General features: G+C 40.9%; 2 protein-coding genes, 1 long non-coding RNA gene and 6 other non-coding genes across 10 annotated transcripts; 8 read left to right on the top strand and 1 right to left on the bottom strand.

The window, feature by feature from the left end:
• Window positions 1-1,148: 1,148 nt before the first annotated feature.
• Window positions 1,149-1,220, top strand: LOC133473032 (small nucleolar RNA SNORD26). Its single transcript, XR_009786944.1, has one exon. It is a non-coding gene; the product is annotated as a small nucleolar RNA SNORD26 (small nucleolar RNA).
• A 566-nt stretch (window positions 1,221-1,786) lies between these two features.
• On the top strand, window positions 1,787-1,851 carry LOC133473031 (small nucleolar RNA SNORD29). Its single transcript, XR_009786943.1, has one exon. It is a non-coding gene; the product is annotated as a small nucleolar RNA SNORD29 (small nucleolar RNA).
• Window positions 1,852-1,981: 130 nt separating this feature from the next.
• Window positions 1,982-2,050, top strand: LOC133473034 (small nucleolar RNA SNORD30). Its single transcript, XR_009786945.1, has one exon. It is a non-coding gene; the product is annotated as a small nucleolar RNA SNORD30 (small nucleolar RNA).
• Window positions 2,051-2,199: 149 nt separating this feature from the next.
• On the top strand, window positions 2,200-2,324 carry LOC133473037 (small nucleolar RNA SNORD22). The gene has a single exon (XR_009786948.1). It is a non-coding gene; the product is annotated as a small nucleolar RNA SNORD22 (small nucleolar RNA).
• Window positions 2,325-2,550: 226 nt separating this feature from the next.
• Window positions 2,551-2,623, top strand: LOC133473035 (small nucleolar RNA SNORD31). The gene has a single exon (XR_009786946.1). It is a non-coding gene; the product is annotated as a small nucleolar RNA SNORD31 (small nucleolar RNA).
• A 157-nt stretch (window positions 2,624-2,780) lies between these two features.
• Window positions 2,781-2,852, top strand: LOC133473036 (small nucleolar RNA SNORD31). The gene has a single exon (XR_009786947.1). It is a non-coding gene; the product is annotated as a small nucleolar RNA SNORD31 (small nucleolar RNA).
• A 306-nt stretch (window positions 2,853-3,158) lies between these two features.
• Window positions 3,159-4,598, bottom strand: arl2 (ADP-ribosylation factor-like 2). The gene is made up of 5 exons (XM_061763779.1): window positions 4,403-4,598; window positions 4,097-4,207; window positions 3,659-3,821; window positions 3,502-3,582; window positions 3,159-3,433 (listed from the first exon to the last, which is right to left on the bottom strand). Exons 1-5 carry the CDS (start codon window positions 4,465-4,467, stop codon window positions 3,299-3,301), a joined length of 555 nt encoding a protein of 184 aa, XP_061619763.1. The 5' UTR covers window positions 4,468-4,598; the 3' UTR covers window positions 3,159-3,298.
• Window positions 4,086-9,198, top strand: batf2 (basic leucine zipper ATF-like transcription factor 2). Of its 2 annotated transcripts, XM_061763776.1 has the most exons (4): window positions 4,086-4,220; window positions 5,018-5,429; window positions 6,576-6,689; window positions 7,390-9,198. In XM_061763776.1, exons 2-4 carry the CDS (start codon window positions 5,382-5,384, stop codon window positions 7,978-7,980), a joined length of 753 nt encoding a protein of 250 aa, XP_061619760.1. In that variant the 5' UTR covers window positions 4,086-4,220; window positions 5,018-5,381; the 3' UTR covers window positions 7,981-9,198. The 2 variants fall into 2 exon arrangements, with proteins under 2 accessions (XP_061619760.1, XP_061619761.1); XM_061763777.1 differs by lacking the exon at window positions 6,576-6,689.
• Window positions 9,199-15,410: 6,212 nt separating this feature from the next.
• LOC133472647 (uncharacterized) lies at window positions 15,411-16,180 on the top strand. Its single transcript, XR_009786784.1, has 3 exons — window positions 15,411-15,548; window positions 15,657-15,807; window positions 16,107-16,180. It is a non-coding gene; the product is annotated as an uncharacterized LOC133472647 (long non-coding RNA).
• The last annotated feature ends 5,924 nt before the right edge of the window (window positions 16,181-22,104 follow it).

The raw sequence follows: 22,104 nt of genomic DNA on the forward strand, positions 1-22,104 counted from the left end.
ATAAAAAAAATGTGCTTGAATTTTTTTCATTATATATATATTTTTTTCTCGACAGAAATAGTTTTGTTTCTATAGCTACCTTCTCGAACGTTCTTGGCCCGCTTGTTTGTTAGTATTGGTTTGGGTAGGTGTCGCGTGGCCACGTTTCTTGCACTGCTTTCGTTATTCAGTCATTTCAATCTGTAAGTGTTTCATTATTGGTATTATTTAGAGCTTCAAATGTTAGTCATTTCGTTTTGAAATGCAATTTCCTCGATGCTTCACTTTTGGAGTGGAGGCGGCGAGCTTTGACTTTCTTTCCAGTCTCTCAATGATGATACTTTTTCACAGACCTGAACTGAATGACTGTGATTGCACTTTATTGATTCTGAAGTGAGAGATTTTTGGGGGGAAAGAGAATTAAAACAATAAAAATCGAGGTGTGCGGGCACGTGTCTGTGGCTAATGCTAATGCTAAAGCTAACACCTCGTGTGTTGTCTTCCAGATGCAACGTGTTGGAGAAGATGCGGCATTATCCTCAGGTATTGACCTTTTTAAAACTAATTCAATGAACCCTCGCGTTGTTCCCCTCACTAAAAGAATATATATATTTATTCCCCCCCAAAAAAAGTTTAAGCTTTAAATTCCTTCCCAACTATGAGCCCAATACAATTTCAAACTTACCTTGCATTCTCTTTTAAAAATAAATGGCATGCACATGATTTTCAGAGGGACAGTTAACAATATCACAAGATGTTATTGGACGAGGAAAAGGCTAACATCCAATTATGTGCGTTTTTAACTGGACGCTTTGACTTACGGTTCCCTAGTTACACGTTCAAATTGATGAATAATCTTGCCTTTTTTTCAGATGGCGCATATTCAACAAACAAGGTATTGTCCCCTTTTTGAGCTTTCTCAATGGCCTTTGAAATGTTTCGCGCTGCGGTGATGTGAACTTTGAACTCTCTCACTGATTCAAGCTGGATGACACTCGTATCTAAATCTGAGTAGCGTGTCACAGAAGTGCGAATTGAACAAACCTTAAGCTGGCTTTAATGTGAATTCTTTCGTTTCCCTTCCAGAGGGCGGTCTTCTCATCTTCAGGTATTTCAAGTTATTCGCGATTTAAAAATCATAATAAGCACGGCTGTTTGGGAGATCGGGGCTGCTGTGATGAATTCTCGAACTCTCTCTTACTGAATTTATTTGAAGAGAACTTGATGAGATTCTGAGCAGCACCTATGGGCTCCGTCACTGTTCCATCTTTGGTTTAATGTTCTGTCCTGTTTGTAGATGGGAAACGACCCGCCAGAATGACACACACGGGTACGCGACGTTTATGTACAATAAATTTTCTGGCTCTAAATGATGATTTTCTAATGACAAGCATATGTCTGAATGCATTGATGTCAACACAGACTCTGATTTGTGTGGCCCATCAGAACAAAATGTGAATGTTTGCACCTTAAATAAGGCACCCTTTCTCTTTTTGTGCTAGCTAAGGGGTGACGGCGGTACGATGTCGACAGCACATCCCCAAATGTAAGCGCTGCAATTTTTTCCTCTGCGGCTGACATATTTTAAAAAAAATATTTTCTGTGAAATTTTTTAAAGGATAAAACGCATTCGCAGCCTTTTAAAGAGCTGGTCGGCAAGTGTCGCACGGAAGTCTGCTTGAGCGATCGTGCTTGATATTTTCCGTTGTTTCTTTTGCAGGTGCTCAGATTCGCACGGAAGAAGCTGCTTGCCGATGACGCTTCGAGGTACTTTTTTTTTTTTTTTTTTTTGTAATGTGTTTTGGCGGTGCAGTGATGATGAAACTTAGCTCACTTTGATTCGCTGTGAAACGACACGAACGACTGAGCACCTGCCGCGTGTATATTTAATTGTACGTGACTTGAATAGGAACTAAAAAGTTTTGTCTTTCGCAACAGGTCCCGCGGCACCGGGCTGAAGGTGAGTCGAGCGGCAGAAAGGCGCACGTGGCGCTTGGCGGCTGGAAATGATGAGACAATTCTGGAATCTCGTTCGTCTGAGCTGCTGATGAGAAGCGGAAGGCTGACATCAGTCGCGCTTGAATAAAGTTTCAAATGCAACATGGTCGTTCCAAACGTCACGTTTTTTTTTTGTTCCCCACCCCCAACCCTCACACAGATGTGACTGCAGCATCCACCAGGTGAGCGCACGCAAAGGCAACAAATGTTCAAATAGCGTTTCCTTGGTGATGACACCCGCACGCGTCTTACGCCGTGTCAATGCCAGACCTGCAAAGGTGAACCCACTGGCGTTGCCACGGCAACAAGGGGACAGCTTTGTTGGGGTTTCCAACAGTCTGAAAGGAAACGGCTGTAACACGCCAGCTACATATAGTTGTGATGGCTGGGGACATTCTAATTATTGTCATAATGCAATTTATAAGCATCACATTTTAAGATTTAAAACAGTGAATGAAACACAAATTGTTTTATTCCCAGACTTTTGCAGCTAAAAACAATTTTGTCTCTTGACTCTTCAGGTGGACGGTGGCCATTTTGTGGAGGTAAGAGTCAGTTTTGTTAAGGTTCTTGTTTGGAACTGATGACTTATGTTACCGCCCCAGTCTGAAAATTCCTGACTGATTGGTACCACCCCTGATCCAGACAAAATAGCACCACCGCCTGTAAATGGTACCGCAACTTGCATTAAAAAATGTTTGTCTTTATCCACAGTTTGGGTTCTTTTTGACCACCGGGATGCTCTTTGCACAGGCTCCGCAAGCAAACATGTCGGTAAGAAGTTGTGCGTATTTTTGTTTCCGAGCAGAAATGATGAGCCCATGTTACCGCCCCAGTCTGAAATTTTATGACTGATTGGTCCTCTCTGATCTTCACGGAAACATTCAACTATCACCATCGTTTTCTTTTGGCGCTGACAAGTTTAAAAAAAACATTTCTTTACAGATTGACCGACATCTTCATGATTTGAAAGTGCTTTTTTTTTTTTTGCCATACACAGTCATTCAATAAATAAATTTAAATTGTCTTCTGTTTTGTCTTGAGTACTCGCACCCAACTTTGTTTGTTCAAGCAAATAACAAATGTTAATGTGTGGAAATGATGTATTTCACTTGGTAACATTTTAGTGGATGCCAGCCTTAAAAAAAAAAAAAGTAGAAATTTGCTTTGAGTAGTCAGAATCAGATGTAATTTTCTATTTCAAAAAGTCCTTGTCTGCCATGTGGGCTACTTGCCAAAGAAATGTTTTGGTTTTTTTTTGCAGTAAGCTGAAATGCGCTTTACATTTATAAACCAGATGCAACACAAGGCAAACACGTTGTCAGTCCGCATTAAAGATCCTTGCAGCAATATCGTCCAACAGCCAGTCCATTCCCGCCAGAAGGTTCTGTCCTGTCACTGCGCTGCATCCCATTATACACCAGTGGTGGTTCTTAATGTCATCCAAGGCCAGTGTCTGCAAATTAAAAAAACAAAACATGTCCTGTGTGAAAGGAACGAACAAAAAAAAAAACATTGTCATACCGCTTGTATCGCTTCTTCCGACAAGGCGCCAGGTAAGTCTTGCTTGTTCGCAAACACCAACAATGTTGCACCAAGTAACCTCTGCAAGGGAGGAAAAGTATAGGTTTTTCTTTTTTAAAATAACATTCAGAATTGGATAGAATATTGGCGGCGGTACCTCCTCCAGCAGCAGCTTATGGAGCTCCTGTCTGCAGTCCTCCATGCGTTGTCGGTCTGCGCTATCCACCACCCACACCAGACCGTCTGTGCGCTCAAAGTAGTTCCTCCAGTAGGAGCGTAGCGACTTCTGGCCTCCCACGTCCCAAATATTCAACTTGTAGCTACAATGGGAACGGGACTAATGTTAGCGGAATGAAGGTAATGGGATTCAATTTTAGGTGCGGAGTCCGCCTTATGTCACTGGTGAGGTCGGGGGTCACTCATCCCATGGGGGATTTTAGCACGAGGATGGACATGCTTCTTTCCAACCCCAGAGACATAAATGGGGAGAGCCACACCTAAAATAAGTGAATAAGAAACCTTTTGGGTAAAAAAAAAATAAAAAATCATCCAGTTTTCAACCTTTGCGGATGACGACCATCTCCAGAACGCTTACTCTCTGTGCTCCAAGGTGATGATCCTGAAGCCCAGGGTCGGGGGGATGGTGCTGATGTCCTCGCCGTTCAGCCTCTTCACGACGGTCGTCTTCCCCGCATTGTCCAGACCTCTGCGCAAGCCAGGTCAGGGAAAACACACACACACACGGCTAACAAGTGTCGGTTACATTCAGTACAACTCGTCACTTGTGGAAGGAACTCCGAACCACACGAGAAAACGTTAGCATTGTGCTCGCAGTGGTTATTTTGCGGGAGTAAAAGCAAATGTCATGCTAGGCTACGGCGCTCCACTCGAAACAGGATACAGAATCAGGAGTCTCATCTCCCGCTCTTTCTGCTTCATCTTCTTCAGGATAGTCAGCAAACCCATCGCGACGACGTTCTCCTATTCCGCCAATTTAGACTGAAAAGTCTTTCCTTTTTGTGTTCTGTAATACGTTTTAAGTGTCTCGCGTGTGGTGGACACGGAAGTAGTAGACGATAGACCCGCCAGTACGCGACGTCCTATTGGTCAAACTCGGCGTTTGGCGCACGGTCATTGGTCAAAGCCACCATCCGTATCACCATTGAGAAACGTGATTTTGGTGGTGCGTTCGCGTGTGGTGGGAATTTATTGAGCACTATTCAAAGTCTGGGGAAAAAAAGGAAAAAAAACAACGGAACCTGGAAGTTATTTGAACAGACCAACCATTTCTTTTTTATCACATTTTTCATATTTCAACTTCATTTTGCTGTCCTGAAATCAATCATACTCAAATAACTGCACGTATGGGGTTTCGAGTAAAGTTCGGATTTAGAAATATCTATATGTAATACGCTGGCTTGATGTTAGTTCGCGTGCTTGGCTTTATTTAAGAACGTAGCAATCTTTGAACACAACTTGTAAAGAGTGACGTTAACAACAATTATCTTTTCCGCAGGTACATTTTGAAAAGACTTCAGACGATATCAGCACACGATTCTTTCTCGTCCTCCACGTGCCAGTCGTTCTTCTTTTTAAGTTTGGCTTTTGGCGTCCTCGTGTGGCGAAGGTTGGCGTTACAGACAAGAAACGTCACGGCCTGACGAAACAAGGGGGCGGTGCAACAGCCTATTCTTTGACTCCACTGGCTTTAATATAAAGAGAAACTGAAAGAGCATGTCTGCTACGTCATCTCGAGACAGCGACTGCACCTTCCCCCCAGTCCAAGTATGGAGCGTGGCATTGAGAAAAGCTGAAGGTTCGGTCCTGCGGTCCACCCTGATGGTACCACCGAGACGTCAGGGCTCCCCACTGGAGATGATATGTCCCCTCATTTCATGGACACCAGAAACGAGGCTACATCGGGCTCTGTAAGTTCTTCCTTCCTTCTCATAATTAGGACAAATAGGCTGCATAATTACAAATAAACAACAACAAAAATACACATACACCAACGAATGAGATCCACGTGCAGGTGCATGTCAATAGCGTGGGAAACCAAAAGATGAAACTCCGATGGTATATTTAAATATTTCATGATTACATTTTTCCTGTATTGAGGACACTTTTAGCCAAACCTTATTTTTTTTTTGAAATAAACATTTAAAACGACTTGAAAAGACATTTACATGTTAAATTGTAACTTTTAAAATGTACCTCCTGAAGTAAGTGAACTTTTCTATCTATTTGAATTTGGAGCTCAGAAGCGGACACACACTGAGGGTAAAATATTCCCATTTTTGTCTCAAGGCGTTGACGGAAGCTGAATGAATAACTTTTGGTGTTGTCATGGCGTTCCAGCACAGAAAGTATCAGTATTGCGTACGCCCCCGCCATTGAATGTGCATGCTCTCGAAAAAGTTTTCACGGTCGTGTTTTCTTTTGACTGAGTACATTGTTTACTTGTAGCTATATTGTGACCCTCGCATCTTGGCGATTCATCCATTTTGCATGCCGTTTTTATGAGTTAACTGGGTTTGAATCGCACCCTCGCTGCGAATCAATCCGACAGTCAGTGACTGTGTAGCTACATAAAGTTGCAAAACTGTTGCAATGATGCGTCTTGCTCAGCGTGAACCGCCTGAGCCGGCCGGGTGGCCTCCCGCAAGGCCCGGAATTCAAAAGAGAGCTTCTTTTGCCTGAGCGGTTTTAACAGTAACTGTAACAGCGAACAGCAAAAATCCGCAAGTAATTGATGCCGACGTAATCCCACGAGATGGCGGCAAAGCACTACTTTTGTCTAAAATGAAGCTCTTCAGCTCACTTGAACATATTCCTCGGCACCACTATGCTACGACATGGCAGCAAAACACAATTTTTTTCGAAAGTGAAACTCCTCAACTCACTTCACTTCGACCACCGCCGATATGGCGCAATATGGCAGCAAAGCACTACTTTTGTCCAAATGAAACTCCTCAACAATTCCAATTCGAACATGACGGAATAGTGCCATTGGTCTTTTCAAGCCAGTTGTCAAATTGCAACGGCAAGCTTAATTTCGGCGCTCTCGTCGGCAGGAGCGAAAGATCTCGGCGGGGTACATGCCGGCCGGCAAAAGACGACTGAAGAACCGAGACGCCGCCCGCAAGAGCCGTAAAAAACAAACGGAGCGGGCCGATGAACTCCACCAGGTTGTGCAAGGTCTTTTTAATACTGTGTGTGTGTGTGTGTGTGTGTGTGTGTGTGTGTGTGTGTGTGTGTGTGTGTGTGTGTGTGGGTGGGGTGGGTTGCTCATGATCACTTCTTGTAAATAATCTGCTTTAGGGGAAGGGAACGGCAGTTTAACAGCACCGCCTGTTGGCCATACTGTTGTCCGCAGAGAGGAAACAGGGCTTGGGTTGACTTCCTGTGTGAAAAGAAAATGTAAAGGCTCCTGGCCCCTTGGCAGCGAGGGGGGACAGACTTTGAATGGCAACAAAACACGAAAGATGTTCAACATGCTCAGTCAAATTTTACCAGTTGGGTAATTTGACTCAAATGTTTGACATTTTTGCCTTGTGAAAGTCGCCGTTTGTGCATTTCAAAACAGAGAAATGAGCAATTGACTCTTACTCTTTACTCTAAACCCCAATTTAAAGATATGAGGAAAATCCACTCGGCAAATTGTTTAGGCGCAAGCAACTCGCTCGCATTGTGGCGCTCATCAGCATGGTTGCCATAAATGTGTCCTTTATGTATATATACTGAAATGACTGCTTTAGGCCCCCCAAAAATTATTTGTTATTTTTTATTTATTTGTTTGTTTTTTTACACTACAAGCAGGAAGTAGTGGGAAATGTGCACTAAAAGAGGACGGTGGCTAACTGTTGTGTGTGTTTCCCCTCACATCAGGAGCTCCTGAGTCTGGAGGGTTTGAACTCTGCCCTCGAAAAGGAGATCGAAGCCTTGAAAAAAGACGTCCGTCGCTACACCGCGGCGCTGGAGCGCCACCGGCCCTTTTGCGTCCTCCGAGGTGCCGACGGCGACCTCTGCCCTTCCGGTCTTACCTCATTCGCTCCTCATTCGGCGTCCAGCCGAGACGCCGACGCGGAATTCCCCCATTTGCCTTCCTCGCCCTTCTCCACGCTTCATCCCGAAGACGTCCTCTCAGTCACGTCTGCACTTTTTCCCGCCGAAGGCCCGGGAACGCCTGCCGGTTTCGAGTGCCCTTTCGTATCGGAGCAGGCCGACGGGAGGCCGAAGGAGTTGACGCCGTCGCTCGAGTCCATTCTGGCGCCGCTTCCCGTCGCGCCCGGCACGCCGGACGACGTCTTCGCTCCGAACGCACCCTCGATGAAGCCGTGCCCGGGTGAGCTGTCGCTGTCTGAGCTCCTGGAGGAGAATGACTGGATCCTGAGCGGGGTCAGCAGCCCGACCTCTCCGCAAGGGCACCAAAACGCGGTTGCCGAGGACTCATTTTGCTGTCCCGCTTTGTGGAAATAACAAATATAACAGCCCGATGCCGCATGGCAAACTCACGTAATCCCCATTCGTTCGTTCATTTGCATATTTTATATATTTAATACCAATGAGTAACACTCGCGAGCTAATTTGTTTTGGGTGTAATATTTCATTCAGCCTATTAATTTTATTGCCTTTGTAAAGTATTATCGCACGGCAGCTGATGTTGTCAATGCATTAACTAACCAAGAATAAAAAAAACAATACATTTAAAGAATTGCATTACATGATTACATTTAAGAAAAAAATGATACACTTTTTTTTTATTTTATTTTTTTACATCCTGTGTGGGGGTGAAAGATATTACGTGAGGTACACAGTTTTCACGGGGACGTTTTGATTGATGGGTCAACGAGGGGGGCACCACGACATTGCAGATTTTGCTGTGAAACAATTTTGTTTTGAAATGAGTATATATATCATATATACATATATATTATATATGTGTATGTGTGTGTGTGTATAAATAATAAAATAAATATGTGTGTGTGTGTGTATAAATAATAAAATAAGCGTTTCCATTGTCGGAAATACGAAAGAAAAAGACGATTCGTGGTCACAGGGCGGCGCTACATGGAAGGTCAAGTCTTGAATTACTTCCGGTATGCGTGTTGGCGGGAAAATAGATGTTCCATACCCGTCGATTTAAAATTTCGGTCACGGCACACGAGCACGCCGACCGACCTTCACTTTATTTTTGGATTGTGACTAAAGGCATAAATGAACGGTTAATAAAAAAAATATATATATATATATCCTTTTCGGCCATTACGATGTGAAGTGTGGCGCTAATTGGAGACAGGTGTGCCAACAGGGAGCCACGAAAAAAAAATCCTTTTCGGCCATTACGATGTGAAGTGTGGCGCTAATTGGAGACAGGTGTGCCAACAGGGAGCCACGAAGGGCACGCAGGTACATTAATGGCCCCCAGCAGCAAAATGGCGAGCGACTAAGCTGCGTTTTCTCACGCAAGCAAATGGTTGCCGTTCGGCCATGTTTGTAACAGTGGAAAGGAGCAGCGTGCAAGGAAAGGTTTGTACACGGGTTTGCTTGAGCACAGCATGTTCACACTTCACTTTGGGTTGAGCACGTTTTTATTTAGTTTATTTTTTTTAAATGGTGATCAGCTCCTTCGTGTAATTTGTTTTTGTTTTAAAATTGCGATGGCTTTGTGAATAAATGTTCGTTGTTTTAAGTGTTCATGCGCAGTGATTTTTCTATTTTCTTTGGTAAGTTGTACTTTAAAAAAAAAAAAAAAATACATTTTCTGTATGGTGTTGAAGTTGGCGATGCATTTTATTTTCAATCTGGTATTGTAATACATTGTAATTGTTTTTGAAATGCTAATATGGACTGGTATATTTTTTTTGTATACTTTGGGGGTTTTGTTAGTCTGGGTACCCTGCAAAAAAAAACAACCTGTGGTCTTATTTGTACTTTGTGTTTTTGTCAATGTTACTCTTCATGTGGGAGTGTTCAATTTTTTTAATTTGATTTTCTCCACCATGGATGAGTTTGGATGGCACAAAAACACAGGTAAGTTTACGGGCACCAATAAAATTGTGAAATTATGCCCAAAAGTTAATGTATAATTTCCCCCCCCCCCCCCCCCCCCCCCCCCCCCCCCCCCCCCCCCCCCCCCCCCCCCCCCCCCCCCAATATTTCATTGTCCTCTCCCCCACTTGCTGTGTTGATGACTAGCGTGCTGCGATGCAGGATGGGACGAGCGGCATCAAGAGCCACTGCATGAGGGTAATTGGTGCACACACATGTGAGACCAGTAATTGTTTTTGCAGGTTTGGAGATTATCTGGATCAGGGCTGGGCAAGTGACTGTCAACTAAAGCAGGTGGGTCAAATTGGAGAACATTTTACATCCCAGCCATCAAATTTTAAATAAGCCATATCCTAAATAGTAAAACATGAGTAAATGTACTTGTCCTGAGACCAAATTTACAAAAAAAACATGGAGAAAAGTGCTTGAAAATAGTTTATAAAATACCAAATAAGTCTGGAGTACCCCTTTTTTGTTTAATTAAAATTATTATTTTTTCCCTTTCTCTCTTGTCCCACCCCACTAATGAAGAAATTTAATCTCAAAACAGTTAAAGTGAAATGCACTTTTTGGGGTATTTGTTTTATTGCTGTCTGAATTGTTTTTTTTTATTTGTTAAAAGTATTGGCATAGAGAATGAAGGGACGACCTGCGATATGGAAACTCATGGAGCTCGTTCTGAAGGAAATCTGAGGTGAAATCCCAGATTTGAGAACTCTATTTTTTTGTTTGTTTTTGTGATGCACACAATACCAACAGTGTATTAAATGTTTTTCGTTGGGGTATTGGGCATTTATTTGTCAGTTTCTTTTATTTGATGATCCATAATTAAAACTAATGTAGCGGCGAGTCATTATCATACTTTATGAAACCCTGTTACCATATTTGAATTGAAAATAATCCTAAATGTCTCTCAGCTCAAAAGGGTTTGACCCCTTTTCTTTCGAGTTTATGCAATCATATGCAAAATGCGTGAGAGTAAATATTGTACAATAAATACTTAAATTGGGAAAGTGAAATGTGGCATTATTGAAAAGTTGGGCAAAACAGATTTTGAAAGTAAAAATTAATTTAAATGAAGTGTTTTTTCAGTGTTATTTTATTTACTTGTTGAAAAAGGAATTATATTTCAGAAATCAATATACTTTTTTTCAGGTTGCCCAGTTTTGGTAATAGGGTTGCACCAAGTGTTGTAAACATCAAATAAATTCATCCAATCAATTATGAAATAAAAATTGTGCCATTGATCTGTAAGCGGCGCTAATCAAGCCTTTGATAGTTTATTACGTATTGATGAACATGTAGCAGAAAATCAGAAAAGTGAGTTTATTTTTCAAGATTTCTGAAGTTCAAAGGTCTTCCAATTCTGGAATGACCCAGGTTAGTTTTTTGTGGTTGGAGGAGGATGAGACGTTTGGGTGAGGAGGCAAGAAAGAGAACCAGAAGGGGGTAATTAGTGCAAATGTGCATCAATAAAGGTGACATGCTTCAGAGTAATGGTGTGTGCTTGTTTTGTAGAATGGAAGAGGAGCTGGATGAAAGAGAAGGTAATGAAACACATTAACTTAAAAATAATGAAGTGGCATGGTTTGTTTTTTTTTCCTCGATTTTCTTCTTTCGCAGAGCTCGGAAGGACGTGGAATGGGATGAGGAAAAGGAACAATTCCACACCAAGAAATAAAGCGGCACACAGATAAGTTGTTTGTTCATCTATTTGCAGGGCGGATGTAAAGCTTAAACGGGAGGGGGCAGAGTACGGAGCTTTGAGGTTTGCCTTGGTTGACAGTTGCTATGGAAGGTAGTTTGGTGGTAGGTCTGATTTGTAATGAGGGCAGGCATGGAAAGTGTCGGGAGTGCTGACAGTTGGACGTGGTGGTTTGGTTCAGTGGTCTTTGAAGGAAGGAAGGTTGAGATGGTCTGCAGGTTAGTTGGCTTGTCTCGGTCCCGAGCAACTCTTTGTTTTGACGTGTATAGTGCAGGCTTCGAATGAGGAATTTATCATATAGGTCAACACAAAAGTGAACAGTTTTTCAGGGTGAAGACCAACAATTGTACACAACCGGCACGCAGTTCCAAGATGAACAGCTTCTTCTCCCTTGAGGCAAGTGATGTGCATTATTGACCCAGGCTGTGTTGTATTGACTCAACACATTTGAAGGTGTCTTTGTTTTTTGGCAGCCATCAAAAATAAAAGTGGAAATGCTGTGCCGCTTCAAGAGCCAAGCAGCAACGATACTGGGGGAGTATATCTTAATGACTTAGTCTGTGTCTACTTCCTCACGAACTCACTGGGTGTGCATGGACTAACACTCATTTGTGATTATTTTTGTGTACTGAGTTGTGCATCGAGTCAAGGCAACTGATGTTAAACCGAAATGTGCTTTTGGTTTTCTTTTTGAAAGAATGGTAAGTTGTTTCAAGTGTGGTTTTACGATTTGAATTAAACTTGTAACAATGTTAAAATGGGACTATATGTACAAAAATACATAACAGAGTAAGACTTAAATTCAGTCTAAAGCACTTTAAACAATGTAATAAGTCTGCACGCACCAATAAAAGCATGTGAAATGTGGCCAAAAGTTTTTTTATTTTCCTCTCCAAATCTTTCATTGTAGTCTTCCCAACTTGCTGTGTTGCTGAATAGAGAGTTGTGGTGCAGGATGGAACGAGAGGCATCCAGAGCCACTGGACGAGCGTAATCGGTACACACACGTGAGACCAGCAGATAAGTAATTGTATTTTTTTTTTTTGCAGGTTTAGAGAAACTGTGTGATGGCTGGGCAAGGGTAACCAGCATAGGCACACCAATGGAACAAGCAAGTGACTGTCAATTACAGCAGGCTGGTTTTTGTTATTGCAGGGGGAAGAAGGAGACAAGGAGAACCAGATCGGGGTAATAAGTGCAAATATGCGTGAAGGCGACGTGTGCTGGTTTTGGAGAATGGAAGAGGAGCTGGAGGAAAGAAGGTAAGGTTTGCGAAGGTAGGTTGATGATGATCCGAAGTTTGTTTGGCTTGTTTGGGTCCAGAGCAGCTTTGTTTTTAGTTGTGTACAGTGTAGGCTTTGAATAACTTATCAAGTTGAACGAAACAAAAGTGAATTTGTATTTTTATTTTTTTTCAGGGTGAATACCAACAATAGTACACAACCGGCACAAAGTTCCAACATGAACGGCTTCTTCTCCCTTGAGGCAAGTTTGCAAATTATCAATTGCAACGTCACTTCCGATCGCCCTCGCAGTGGGTGGAGTAACCGCACGCCTCGGGTATGTTTGGGGAGGGCTCAATATGCGCCATTAAAAACCACATTTTTAGCTCAAGTATAGTTGAAAACTTGCTGGAAGTTACGTGCGTGTATTAACTAACAATCCGGATATGAATCTTCACTGACCCCATAATGTATTTGTCGTATGACCTTTAAGGATGTCACTTTGAAAGCTGGAGTGTGCAATGTTTTGAGGGAGGGACTCCATTGTTTCGATCAACACAATAATTAAAAAATAATAATAATTTTGTCCATCTTACTTAGGGTGCAGTCGATGGTGGATTGGGTGAGAGGCGCCAAGATGAACTGGACCAGGGTAATAAGGGCATGCACAGACAAATCAAAAAATGACCATCACAACTAATAGTCCCCCCCTCCCTGTGGATGAGTTTGAATTGCACAAAAACCCAGGTAACAAGTCTGCACGCACCAATAAAAGCACGTGAAATGTGCCCAAAAGTTATTTTGTTTTTTTTCCTTTTTCCTGTTTGTTTAATTTTGTTACTCTACATATTGTAAACACTTCAGAATTTTACATCCTGAATTTTTTTTAAAAGAAAAAAAGAATTGGCATCAAGATTGAAGGGGCGATATGGAAACGCATGGAGTTTATTCTGAAGGAAATCAGAGGTAAAATCCCAGTTGTGACAACTGCATTTTTTTTTGTTTGTTTTGTGATGCGCCCTGCACACAATACCAACACCGTATTAAAGGTTATTCAAAGAACACTTTGGTGTATTGGGCATTTTTGTAATTTTTTTTTTTTTTATTTGATGATCAATAATTAAAACAAATGTAGCTAGTCATTATTGTACTTTATGCAACCCTGTAACCATTTATTTGGAGAATTATTTTATTTACTTGTTGCAAAAGGAATTCTATTTCAGAAATCAATGTAGTTTTTTTCAGGTTGCCCTGTTTTGGTAACAGGGTTGCACCAAGTATTGTAAACATAAATCAAATATGAACTAAAAATTGTATCATCTGTAAGCGGCGCTAATCAAGCCTTTGATAGTTTATTACCTATTGGTGAATATGTAGTAGAAAATCAGAAAAGTTAATTTATTTTTCAAGATTTCTGAAGTCCAAATGTCTTCCAATTCTCAAATGACCCAGGTTAGTTTTTTGTGATTGCAGGTTGGAGGAGGATGAGACGTTTGGGTGAGGAGGCAAGAAAGAGAACCAGAATGGGGTAAATAGCGCAAATGTGCATAAATAAAGGTGACATGCTTCAGAGTAATGGTGTGTGCTTGTTTTGGAGAATGGAAGAGGAGCTGGATGAAAGAGAAGGTAATGAAACACATTAACTTAAAAATAATGAAGTGGCACGCTTTTTTTTTTCCGTCTATTTTCTTCTTTCGCAGAGCTCGGAAGGACGTGGAATGGGATGAGGAAAAGGAACAATTCCACACAAAGAATAAAGCAGCATACAGATAAGTTGTTTGTTCATCTATTTGCAGGGCGGATGTAATGAGTAAACAGGAGGGGGCAGAGTACGGAGCTTTGAGGTTTCCCTTGGTTGACAGTTGCTCTGGGAGGTAGTTTGGTGGTATGTTTGATTGTAATGAGGCCAGGCATGGAAAGTGTCGGTAGAGTTGATAGTTGGACGTGGTGGTTTGGTTCAGTGGTCTTTGCGAAGGAAGGAAGGTTGAGATGGTCTGCAGGTTGTTAGGCTTGTCTCTGTCCCGAGCAGGTCTTTGTTTTGAATTGACGTTTACAGTGCAGGTTTTTGAATGAGGAATTTATCATATTGATCAACACAAAACTGAATAGTTGTATTTTATTCAGGGTGAAGACCAACAATTGTACACAACCGTCTTGCAGTTCCAGGATGAACAGCTTCTTCTCCCTTGAGGCAAGTCATGTGCATTATCGATGACAACGCATATGAAGGTCTTTTTATTTATTGTAATTTTTAATTTGTAATATTTTAGTTATTTATTTTTGTCATCCAGAATGAAATGCTGTGTCGCTTGAAGAGTCAAGTAGCAACTATACAGGGAGAGTATGTTTTAGTTACTTTGTGTGTGTGTGTCCACTTACTCACTGGGTGTGCATGGACTAACACTGATTTGTGATTATTTTTGTGTACTGAGCTGTGCGTTGAGTCAAGGCAACAATGCTGTTAAACTGAAATGTACTCTTGAAAAATGTGCTTTTGATTTTCTTTTTGAGAAAGTGGTAAGTTGTTTAGTGTGGTTTTACTACTTGTAACAATGTTAAAGTAGGACTATGTGTACAAATGTACATAACAGCGTAAGACTTGAATTCAGTCTAAGGCACTTTAAACAATGTCGAGTAAGGTTTTCGCATGCCAGCAAGCAAATGTTTGGAACAGTGCTAATGTCCTTGTTGCAGGGTTTTCACTGCTACAGCTTAGTGGCTTGTGTTGGTTGACTGCAGCTACAGTTTGTTTTTTGTGTTTAGAAAGGTCTGATGTTGGACAGAAGTCACTGCAGTCAAGTGTTGTCGGTGGACTTGCGATGGTTTGGCTTGTTGGAGTTAAGGATGGCACTTGGAAAACTGGAGTGTGCAGGGTTTTTAGGGAGGACTCCATCTTGTTTCCCCCCCCTCTTCTTCCTTTAGGGTAGAGTCGATGGCGGATCGGGTGAGAGGCGCCAAGATGAACTGGACCAGAGTAATAAGGACATGCACAGACAAATCAAATGACCATCACACAACTAATAGCCCCCTGCCCTCTATGGATGAGTTTGAAAAGCACAAAAACCCAGGTAACAAGTTTGCACGCACAAATGTGAAATGTGCTCAAAAGTGAATTTTTTTTTTTTTCCTCCAAATATTGAATTGTCCTCTTCTCTACTTGCTGTGTTGCTGAATAGAGAGTTGAAGTAATTGTTCATGGAACGTATGTCCCACAAGATGCACGCAACCCTGTTACTGTATCCTTTTTCGCACGGTAGAAGAAGAAAGCGGTGACTCACGATACGCTGGACTTGACATCAGTTTTCCAAAAGAATGGGTAGAACAAAGGTATGTATTCGGTTCTATTTTTCATATTTTTATTACAGTTAGCCTTGATGGAATGTCTCACTGTAACTCATGCAACCCTGTTATGCGTATGAACAGAATAAGAAAATTACTCGTACTCCTGAGAGAACGCTCACATTTGTATGGATTTGCAACCCTGTTGCACCTTCTCCAGTTTACTCCGACTTTAGAAATATTATTTGTAATTCAACTCAATTTACATTATGTGAGATAATTTAGTTACTCTACATATTGTAAACACATTTCTGAATTTTACATCCTGAATTTTTATTTCTTGAAAGAATTTGCATCAAGATTGAAGGGACGACCTGCGATATGGAAACTCATGGAGCTCATTCTGAAGGAAAATGGAGGTAAAATCCCACATGTGACAACTTTTTTTGTTTTGTGATACACCCTGCACACAACACCAACAGCGTATTAAAGGTTATTAAAAAGAACACTTTGGTGTATTGGACTTCTTTTTCAGTTTTTTTATTTGATCTATAATTAAAAGCAATCTAGCTAGTCATTATCGTACTTTATGCAACCCTGTTACCATATTTGAATTGAAAATAATCCTAAATGACTCAGCTCAAAAGGGTTTGACCCATTTTCCTTTGGAGTTTATGCAAATTGTGTTAGAGTATATATTGTACAATAAATACTTAAATTAATAAAGTGAAACATGGCATTATTAAGTTGGGCACAACATATTTTGAAAGTTGTTAAAATTAATTTATATCAAGTGTTTATTCAGAGAATGTTATTTTATTAAATAATTATTTTTCAGAAATCAATGTACTTTTTTTTCAGTTTGCCCAGTGTTTGTTGCAGCAAATATTGTAAACACCAAATAAAAATTGTACCATTGATCTGTAAGCGGTGCTGATCAAGCCTTTGATAGTTTACCTATTGGTGAATATGTAGTAGAAAATCAGAAAAGTGAGTATTTTTCAAGATTTCTGAACCCCAAATGTCTTCCAATTCTGGAGTGACCCAGGTTAGTTTTTTGTGATTGCAGGTTGGAAGAGGATGAGACGTTTGGGTGAGGAGGCAAGAAAGAGAACCAGAATGGGGTAAATAGCGCAAATGTGCATAAATAAAGGTGACATGCTTCAGAGTAATGGTGTGTGCTTGTTTTGTAGAATGGAAGGGGAGCTGGATGAAAGAGAAGGCAATGAAACACAGTAACTTAAAAAAATTTTAATAAAAATGAAGTGGCACGCTTTTTTCCCTTTATTTATTTGATTCTTTTGCAGAGCTCGGAAAGATGAGGAAAAGGAACAATTCCACACCAAGAATAAAGCGGCACACAGATAAGTTGTTTGTTCATCTATTTGCAGGGTGGATGGAAAGCGTAAACGGGAGGGGGCAGAGTACGGAGCTTTGAGGTTTGCCTTGGTTGACAGTTGCTGTGGGAGGTAGTTTGGTGGTAGGTCTGATTGTAATGAGGCCAGGCATGGAAAGTGTCGGTAGAGTGGATAGTTGGTTGTGGTGGTTTGGTTCAGTGGTCTTTGCGAAGGAAGGAAGGTTGAGATGGTCTGCAGGTTGGTTGGCTTGTCTCGGTCCCGAGCAACTCTTTGTTTTGACGTGTATAGTGCAGGCTTCGAATGAGGAATTTATCATATTGATCAACACAAAAGTGAATAGTTTTTCAGGGTGAAGGCCAACAATTGTACACAACCGGCACGCAGTTCCAAGATGAACAGCTTCTTCTCCCTTGAGGCAAGTGATGTGCATTATTGACCCAGGCTGTGTTGTATTGACTCAACACATTTGAAGGTGTGTCTTTGTTTTTTGGCAGCCATCAAAAATAAAAGTGGAAATGCTGTGCTGCTTCAAGAGCCAAGCAGCAACTATACAGGGGGAGTATATCTTAATGACTTTGTGTCTGTGTCTACTTCCTCACGAACTCACTGGGTGTGCATGGACTAACACTCATTTGTGATTATTTTTGTGTACTGAGTTGTGCATCGAGTCAAGGCAACTGATGTTAAACCGAAATGTGCTTTTGGTTTTCTTTTTGAAAGAATGTTGTTTCAAGTGTGGTTTTACGATTTGAATTAAACTTGTAACAATGTTAAAATGGGACTATATGTACAAACATACATAACAGAGTAAGACTTAAATTCAGTCTAAGGCACTTTAAATGTAATAAGTCTGCACGCACCAATAAAAGCATGTGAAATTTGGCCAAGTTTTTTTTTTTTTTTTTTTTCCTCTCCAACTCTTTCATTGTCGTCTTCCCGACTTGCTGTGTTGCTGAATAGAGAGTTGTGGTGCAGGATGGAACGAGAGGCATCCAGAGCCACTGGACGAGCGTAATTAGTACACACACGTGAGACCAGCAGATAAGTAATTGTATCGTTTTTTGCAGGTTTAGAGAAACTGTGTAATGGCTGGGCAAGGGTAACCAGCATAGGCACACCAATGGAACAAGCAAGTGACTGTCAATTACGGCAGGCTTGTTTTTGTTATTGCAGGTTGGAGGAGACATTTGGGAAGGAGGCAACAAGGAGAACCAGAACGGGGTAATAAGTGCAAATATGCATGAAGGCGACGTGTGCTTGTTTTGGAGAATGGAATAGGAGCTGGAGGAAAGAAGGTAAGGTTTGCGAAGGAAGGTTGATGATGAAGTTTGTTTGGGTCCAGAGCAGCTTTGTTTTTAGTTGTGTACAGTGTAGGCTTTGAATAACTTATCAAGTTGAACGAAAAACAAAAGTGAATTTTATATATTTTTTTTTCAGGGTGAATACCAACAATTGTACACAACCGGCACAAAGTTCCAACATGAACGGCTTCTTCTCCCTTGAGGCAAGTTTGCAAATCAATTGCAATGTCACTTCCGATCGCCCTCGCAGTGGGTGGAGTAACCGCACGCCTTGGGTATGTTTGGGGAGGGCTCAATATGCGCCATTAAAAACCAAATTTTTAGCTAAAGTATAGTTGAAAACTTGCTGGAAGTTACGTGCGTGTATTAACTAACAATCCGGATATGAATCTTCACTGACCCCATAATGTATTTGTCGTATGACCTTTAAGGATGTCACTTTGAAAGCTGGAGTGTGCAATGTTTTGAGGGAGGGACTCCATAGTATCGATCAACACAATAATAAAAAAATAATAATAATAAAAAAATATATATATATATATAATTTGTCCCTCTTCTTACTTAGGGTGGAGTCGATGGCAGTTCGGGTCAGAGGCTCCAAGATGAATTGGACCAGGGTAATAAGGTCATGCACAGACAAATCCAAAAATGACCATCACAACTAATAGCCCCCCCCCCCTCCCTGTGGATGAGTTACAATTGCACAAAAACCCAGGTAACAAGTTTGCACGCACCAATAAAAGCACATGAAATGTGCCCAAAAGTTTGTTTGTTTTCCTTTTTCCTGTTTAATTTTGTTACTCTACATATTGTAAACACATTTCATAATTTTACATGAATTTTTATTTTATTTTTTTAATTAAAGAAAAAAGGAATTAGCAACATGATTGAAGGGGGGATATGGAAATGCATGGAGCTCATTCTGAAGGAAATCAGAGGTAAAATCCCAGATGTGACAACTGCATTTTTTTGTTTGTTTTGTGATGCGCCCTGCACACAATACCAACAGGTTATTAAAAGAACACTTTGGTGTGTTGGGCAATTATTTGTCAGTTTTTTTTATTTGATGATCAATAAAACTAATGTAGCTAGTCATTATCGTACTTTATGTAACCATATTTAAATTAAAAATTAATCCTAAATGACTCAGCTCAAAAGGGTTTGACCCATTTTCCTTTCGAGTTTATGCAAAATGTGTGACAAATACTTAAATTGGTAAAGTGAAACATGGCATTATTGAAAGGTTGGGCATAACCGATTTGTAAATTTGTTAAAATTAATTGATAAGGGTTTATTTGGAGAATTATTTTATTTACTTGTTGCAAAAGGAATTGTATTTCAGAAATCTACTTTTTTTTTTTCTTCAGGTTGCCCTGTTTTGGTAACAGGGTTGCACCAAGTATTGTAAATATCAATAAAATATGAAGTAAAAATTGTATCATGTAAGCGGCGGTAATCAAGCCTTTGATAGTTTATTACCTATTGGTGAATATGTAGTAGAACATCAGAAAAGTGAGTTTATTGTTCAAGATTTCTGAAGTCCAAATGTCTTCCAATTCTGGTGTGACCCAGGTTCGTTTTTTGTGATTGCAGGTTGGAGGAGGATGAGACGTTTGGGTGAGGAGGCAAGAAAGAGAACCAGAATTGGATAATTGGTGCATATGTGCATAAATAAAGGTGACATGCTTCAGAGTAATGGTGTGTGCTTGTGAGCTGGATGAAAGAGAAGGTAATGAAACACATTAACTTAAAAACATTTTAATAAAAATGAAGTGGCATGCTTTTTTCCCTCTATTTAATTATTTTGCAGAGCTTGGAAGGATGAGGGAAAAGGAAGAATTCCACACCAAGAATAAAGCGGCACACAGATAAGTTCATCTATTTGCAGGACGGATGTAAAGCGTAAACGGAAGGGAGCACAGTACGGAGCTTTGAGGTTTGCCTTGGTTGACAGTTGCTATGGAAGGGAGTTTGGTGGTAGGTCTTATTGTAAGTAGCGCAGGCATGGAAAGTGTCGGGAGAGCTGAGAGTTGGACGTGGTGGTTTGGTTCAGTGGTTGTTGCGAAGGAAGGAAGGTTGAGATGGTCCGCAGGTTGTTAGGCTTGTCTCTGTCCCGAGCAGCTCTTTGTTTTGAGTTGACGTTTACAGTGCAGGCTTGGAATGAGCAATTTATCATCTTGATCAACACAAAACTGAATAGTGGTATTTTATTCAAGGTGAAAACCAACAATTGTACACAACCGGCATGCAGTTCCAAGATGAACAGCTTCTTCTCCCTTGAGGCAAGTGTGCAAGTCATGTGCATTATCGATGACAACACATGATCTTTTTATTAATTTAAATGTTTTTTTTTTAGTCATCCAGAATGAAAGTGGAAATGCTGTGTCGCTTGAAGAGCCAAGCAGGAACTATACAGGGAGAGTATGTTTTAGTGACTTTGTGTGTGTGTGTGTCCACTAACTCACTGGGTGTGCATGGACTAACACTGATTTGTGATTATTTTTGTGTACTGAGCTGTGCATCGAGTCGAGGCAACAATGCTGTTAAACTGAAATGTACTCTTGAAAAATGTGCTTTTTTCTTTTTGAGAAAGTGGTAAGTTGTTTAGTGTGGTTTTAACACTTGTAGCAATGTTAAAGTGGGACTATGTACAAACGTACATAACAGAATAAGACTTAAATTCAGTCTAAGGCACTTTAAACAATGTAGAGTAAGGTTTTGTAATGCCAGCAAGCAAATGTTTGTAATAGTGCTGATGTGGTTGTTGCAGGGTTTTCACTGGTACAGCTTAGTGGCTTGTGTTGGTTGACTGCAGCAACAGTTTGTTTTTTGTCTGTTTAAAAGAGGTCTGATTTGTCACGATGCTGCGCAGGCATGGGAAGTTTTCATAGGTCTGATGTTGGATAGAATTCGCTGCAGTGAAGTGTTGTCGGTGGACTTGCGATGGTCTGGAGTTGTTTGGCTTGTTGTAGTTCAGGATGGCACTTTGAAAACTGGAGTGTGCAGGGTTTTGAGGGAGGACTCCATCTTGTTTCCCCCCTCTCCTCCCTTCTTCCTTTCGGGTAGAGTCGATGGCGGATCGGGTGAGAGGCGCCAAGATGAACTGGACCAGGGTAATAAGGACATGCACAGACAAATCAATAAATGACCGTCACAACTAATAGCCCCCCCCTCCCTATGGATGAGTTTGAAAAGCACAAAAACCCAGGTAACAAGTTTGCACGCACCAATAAAAGCATGTGAAATGTGCCCAAAAGTTTTTTTTTTTTTTTTTTTTCCTCCAAATATTGAATTGTCCTCTTCTCTACTTGCTGTGTTGCTGAATAGAGAGTTGAAGTAATCATTGTTCATGGAACGCATGTCCCACAAGATGCACGCAACCCTGTTACTGTATCCTTTTTCGCACGGTAGAAGAAGAAAGCGGTGACTCACGTTACGCTGGACTTGACATCAGTTTTCCAAAAGAATGGGTAGAACACAGGTATGCATTCGATTGTATTTTTCATATTTTTATAACGGTTAGCCTTGATGGAATGTCTCACTGTAACTCATGCAACCCTGTTATGCGTATGAACAGAATAAGAAAATTACTTGTACTCCTGAGAGAACGTGAACATTTGTATGGATTTGCAACCCTGTTGCACCTTCTCCAGTTTACTCTGACTTTAGAAACATTATTTGTAATT

Source organism: Phyllopteryx taeniolatus, chromosome 23 (assembly GCF_024500385.1).
Source record: "Phyllopteryx taeniolatus isolate TA_2022b chromosome 23, UOR_Ptae_1.2, whole genome shotgun sequence".
NCBI lineage: Eukaryota > Metazoa > Chordata > Actinopteri > Syngnathiformes > Syngnathidae > Phyllopteryx > Phyllopteryx taeniolatus.

Coding starts and splice junctions, on each gene's coding strand:
- arl2 (XM_061763779.1), bottom strand. CDS start 4,467: ATGGGTTTGCTGACTATCCTGAAGAAGATGAAGCAGAAAGAGCGGGAG. Junction 4,208..4,402: donor GAGATGAGACTCCTGATTCT/GTATCCTGTTTC, acceptor TGGCTTGCGCAG/AGGTCTGGACAATGCGGGGA. Junction 3,434..3,501: donor CGGAAGAAGCGATACAAGCG/GTATGACAATGT, acceptor TTTAATTTGCAG/ACACTGGCCTTGGATGACAT.
- batf2 (XM_061763776.1), top strand. CDS start 5,382: ATGTCCCCTCATTTCATGGACACCAGAAACGAGGCTACATCGGGCTCT. Junction 5,430..6,575: donor ACGAGGCTACATCGGGCTCT/GTAAGTTCTTCC, acceptor TCTCGTCGGCAG/GAGCGAAAGATCTCGGCGGG. Junction 6,690..7,389: donor GGGCCGATGAACTCCACCAG/GTTGTGCAAGGT, acceptor CCCTCACATCAG/GAGCTCCTGAGTCTGGAGGG.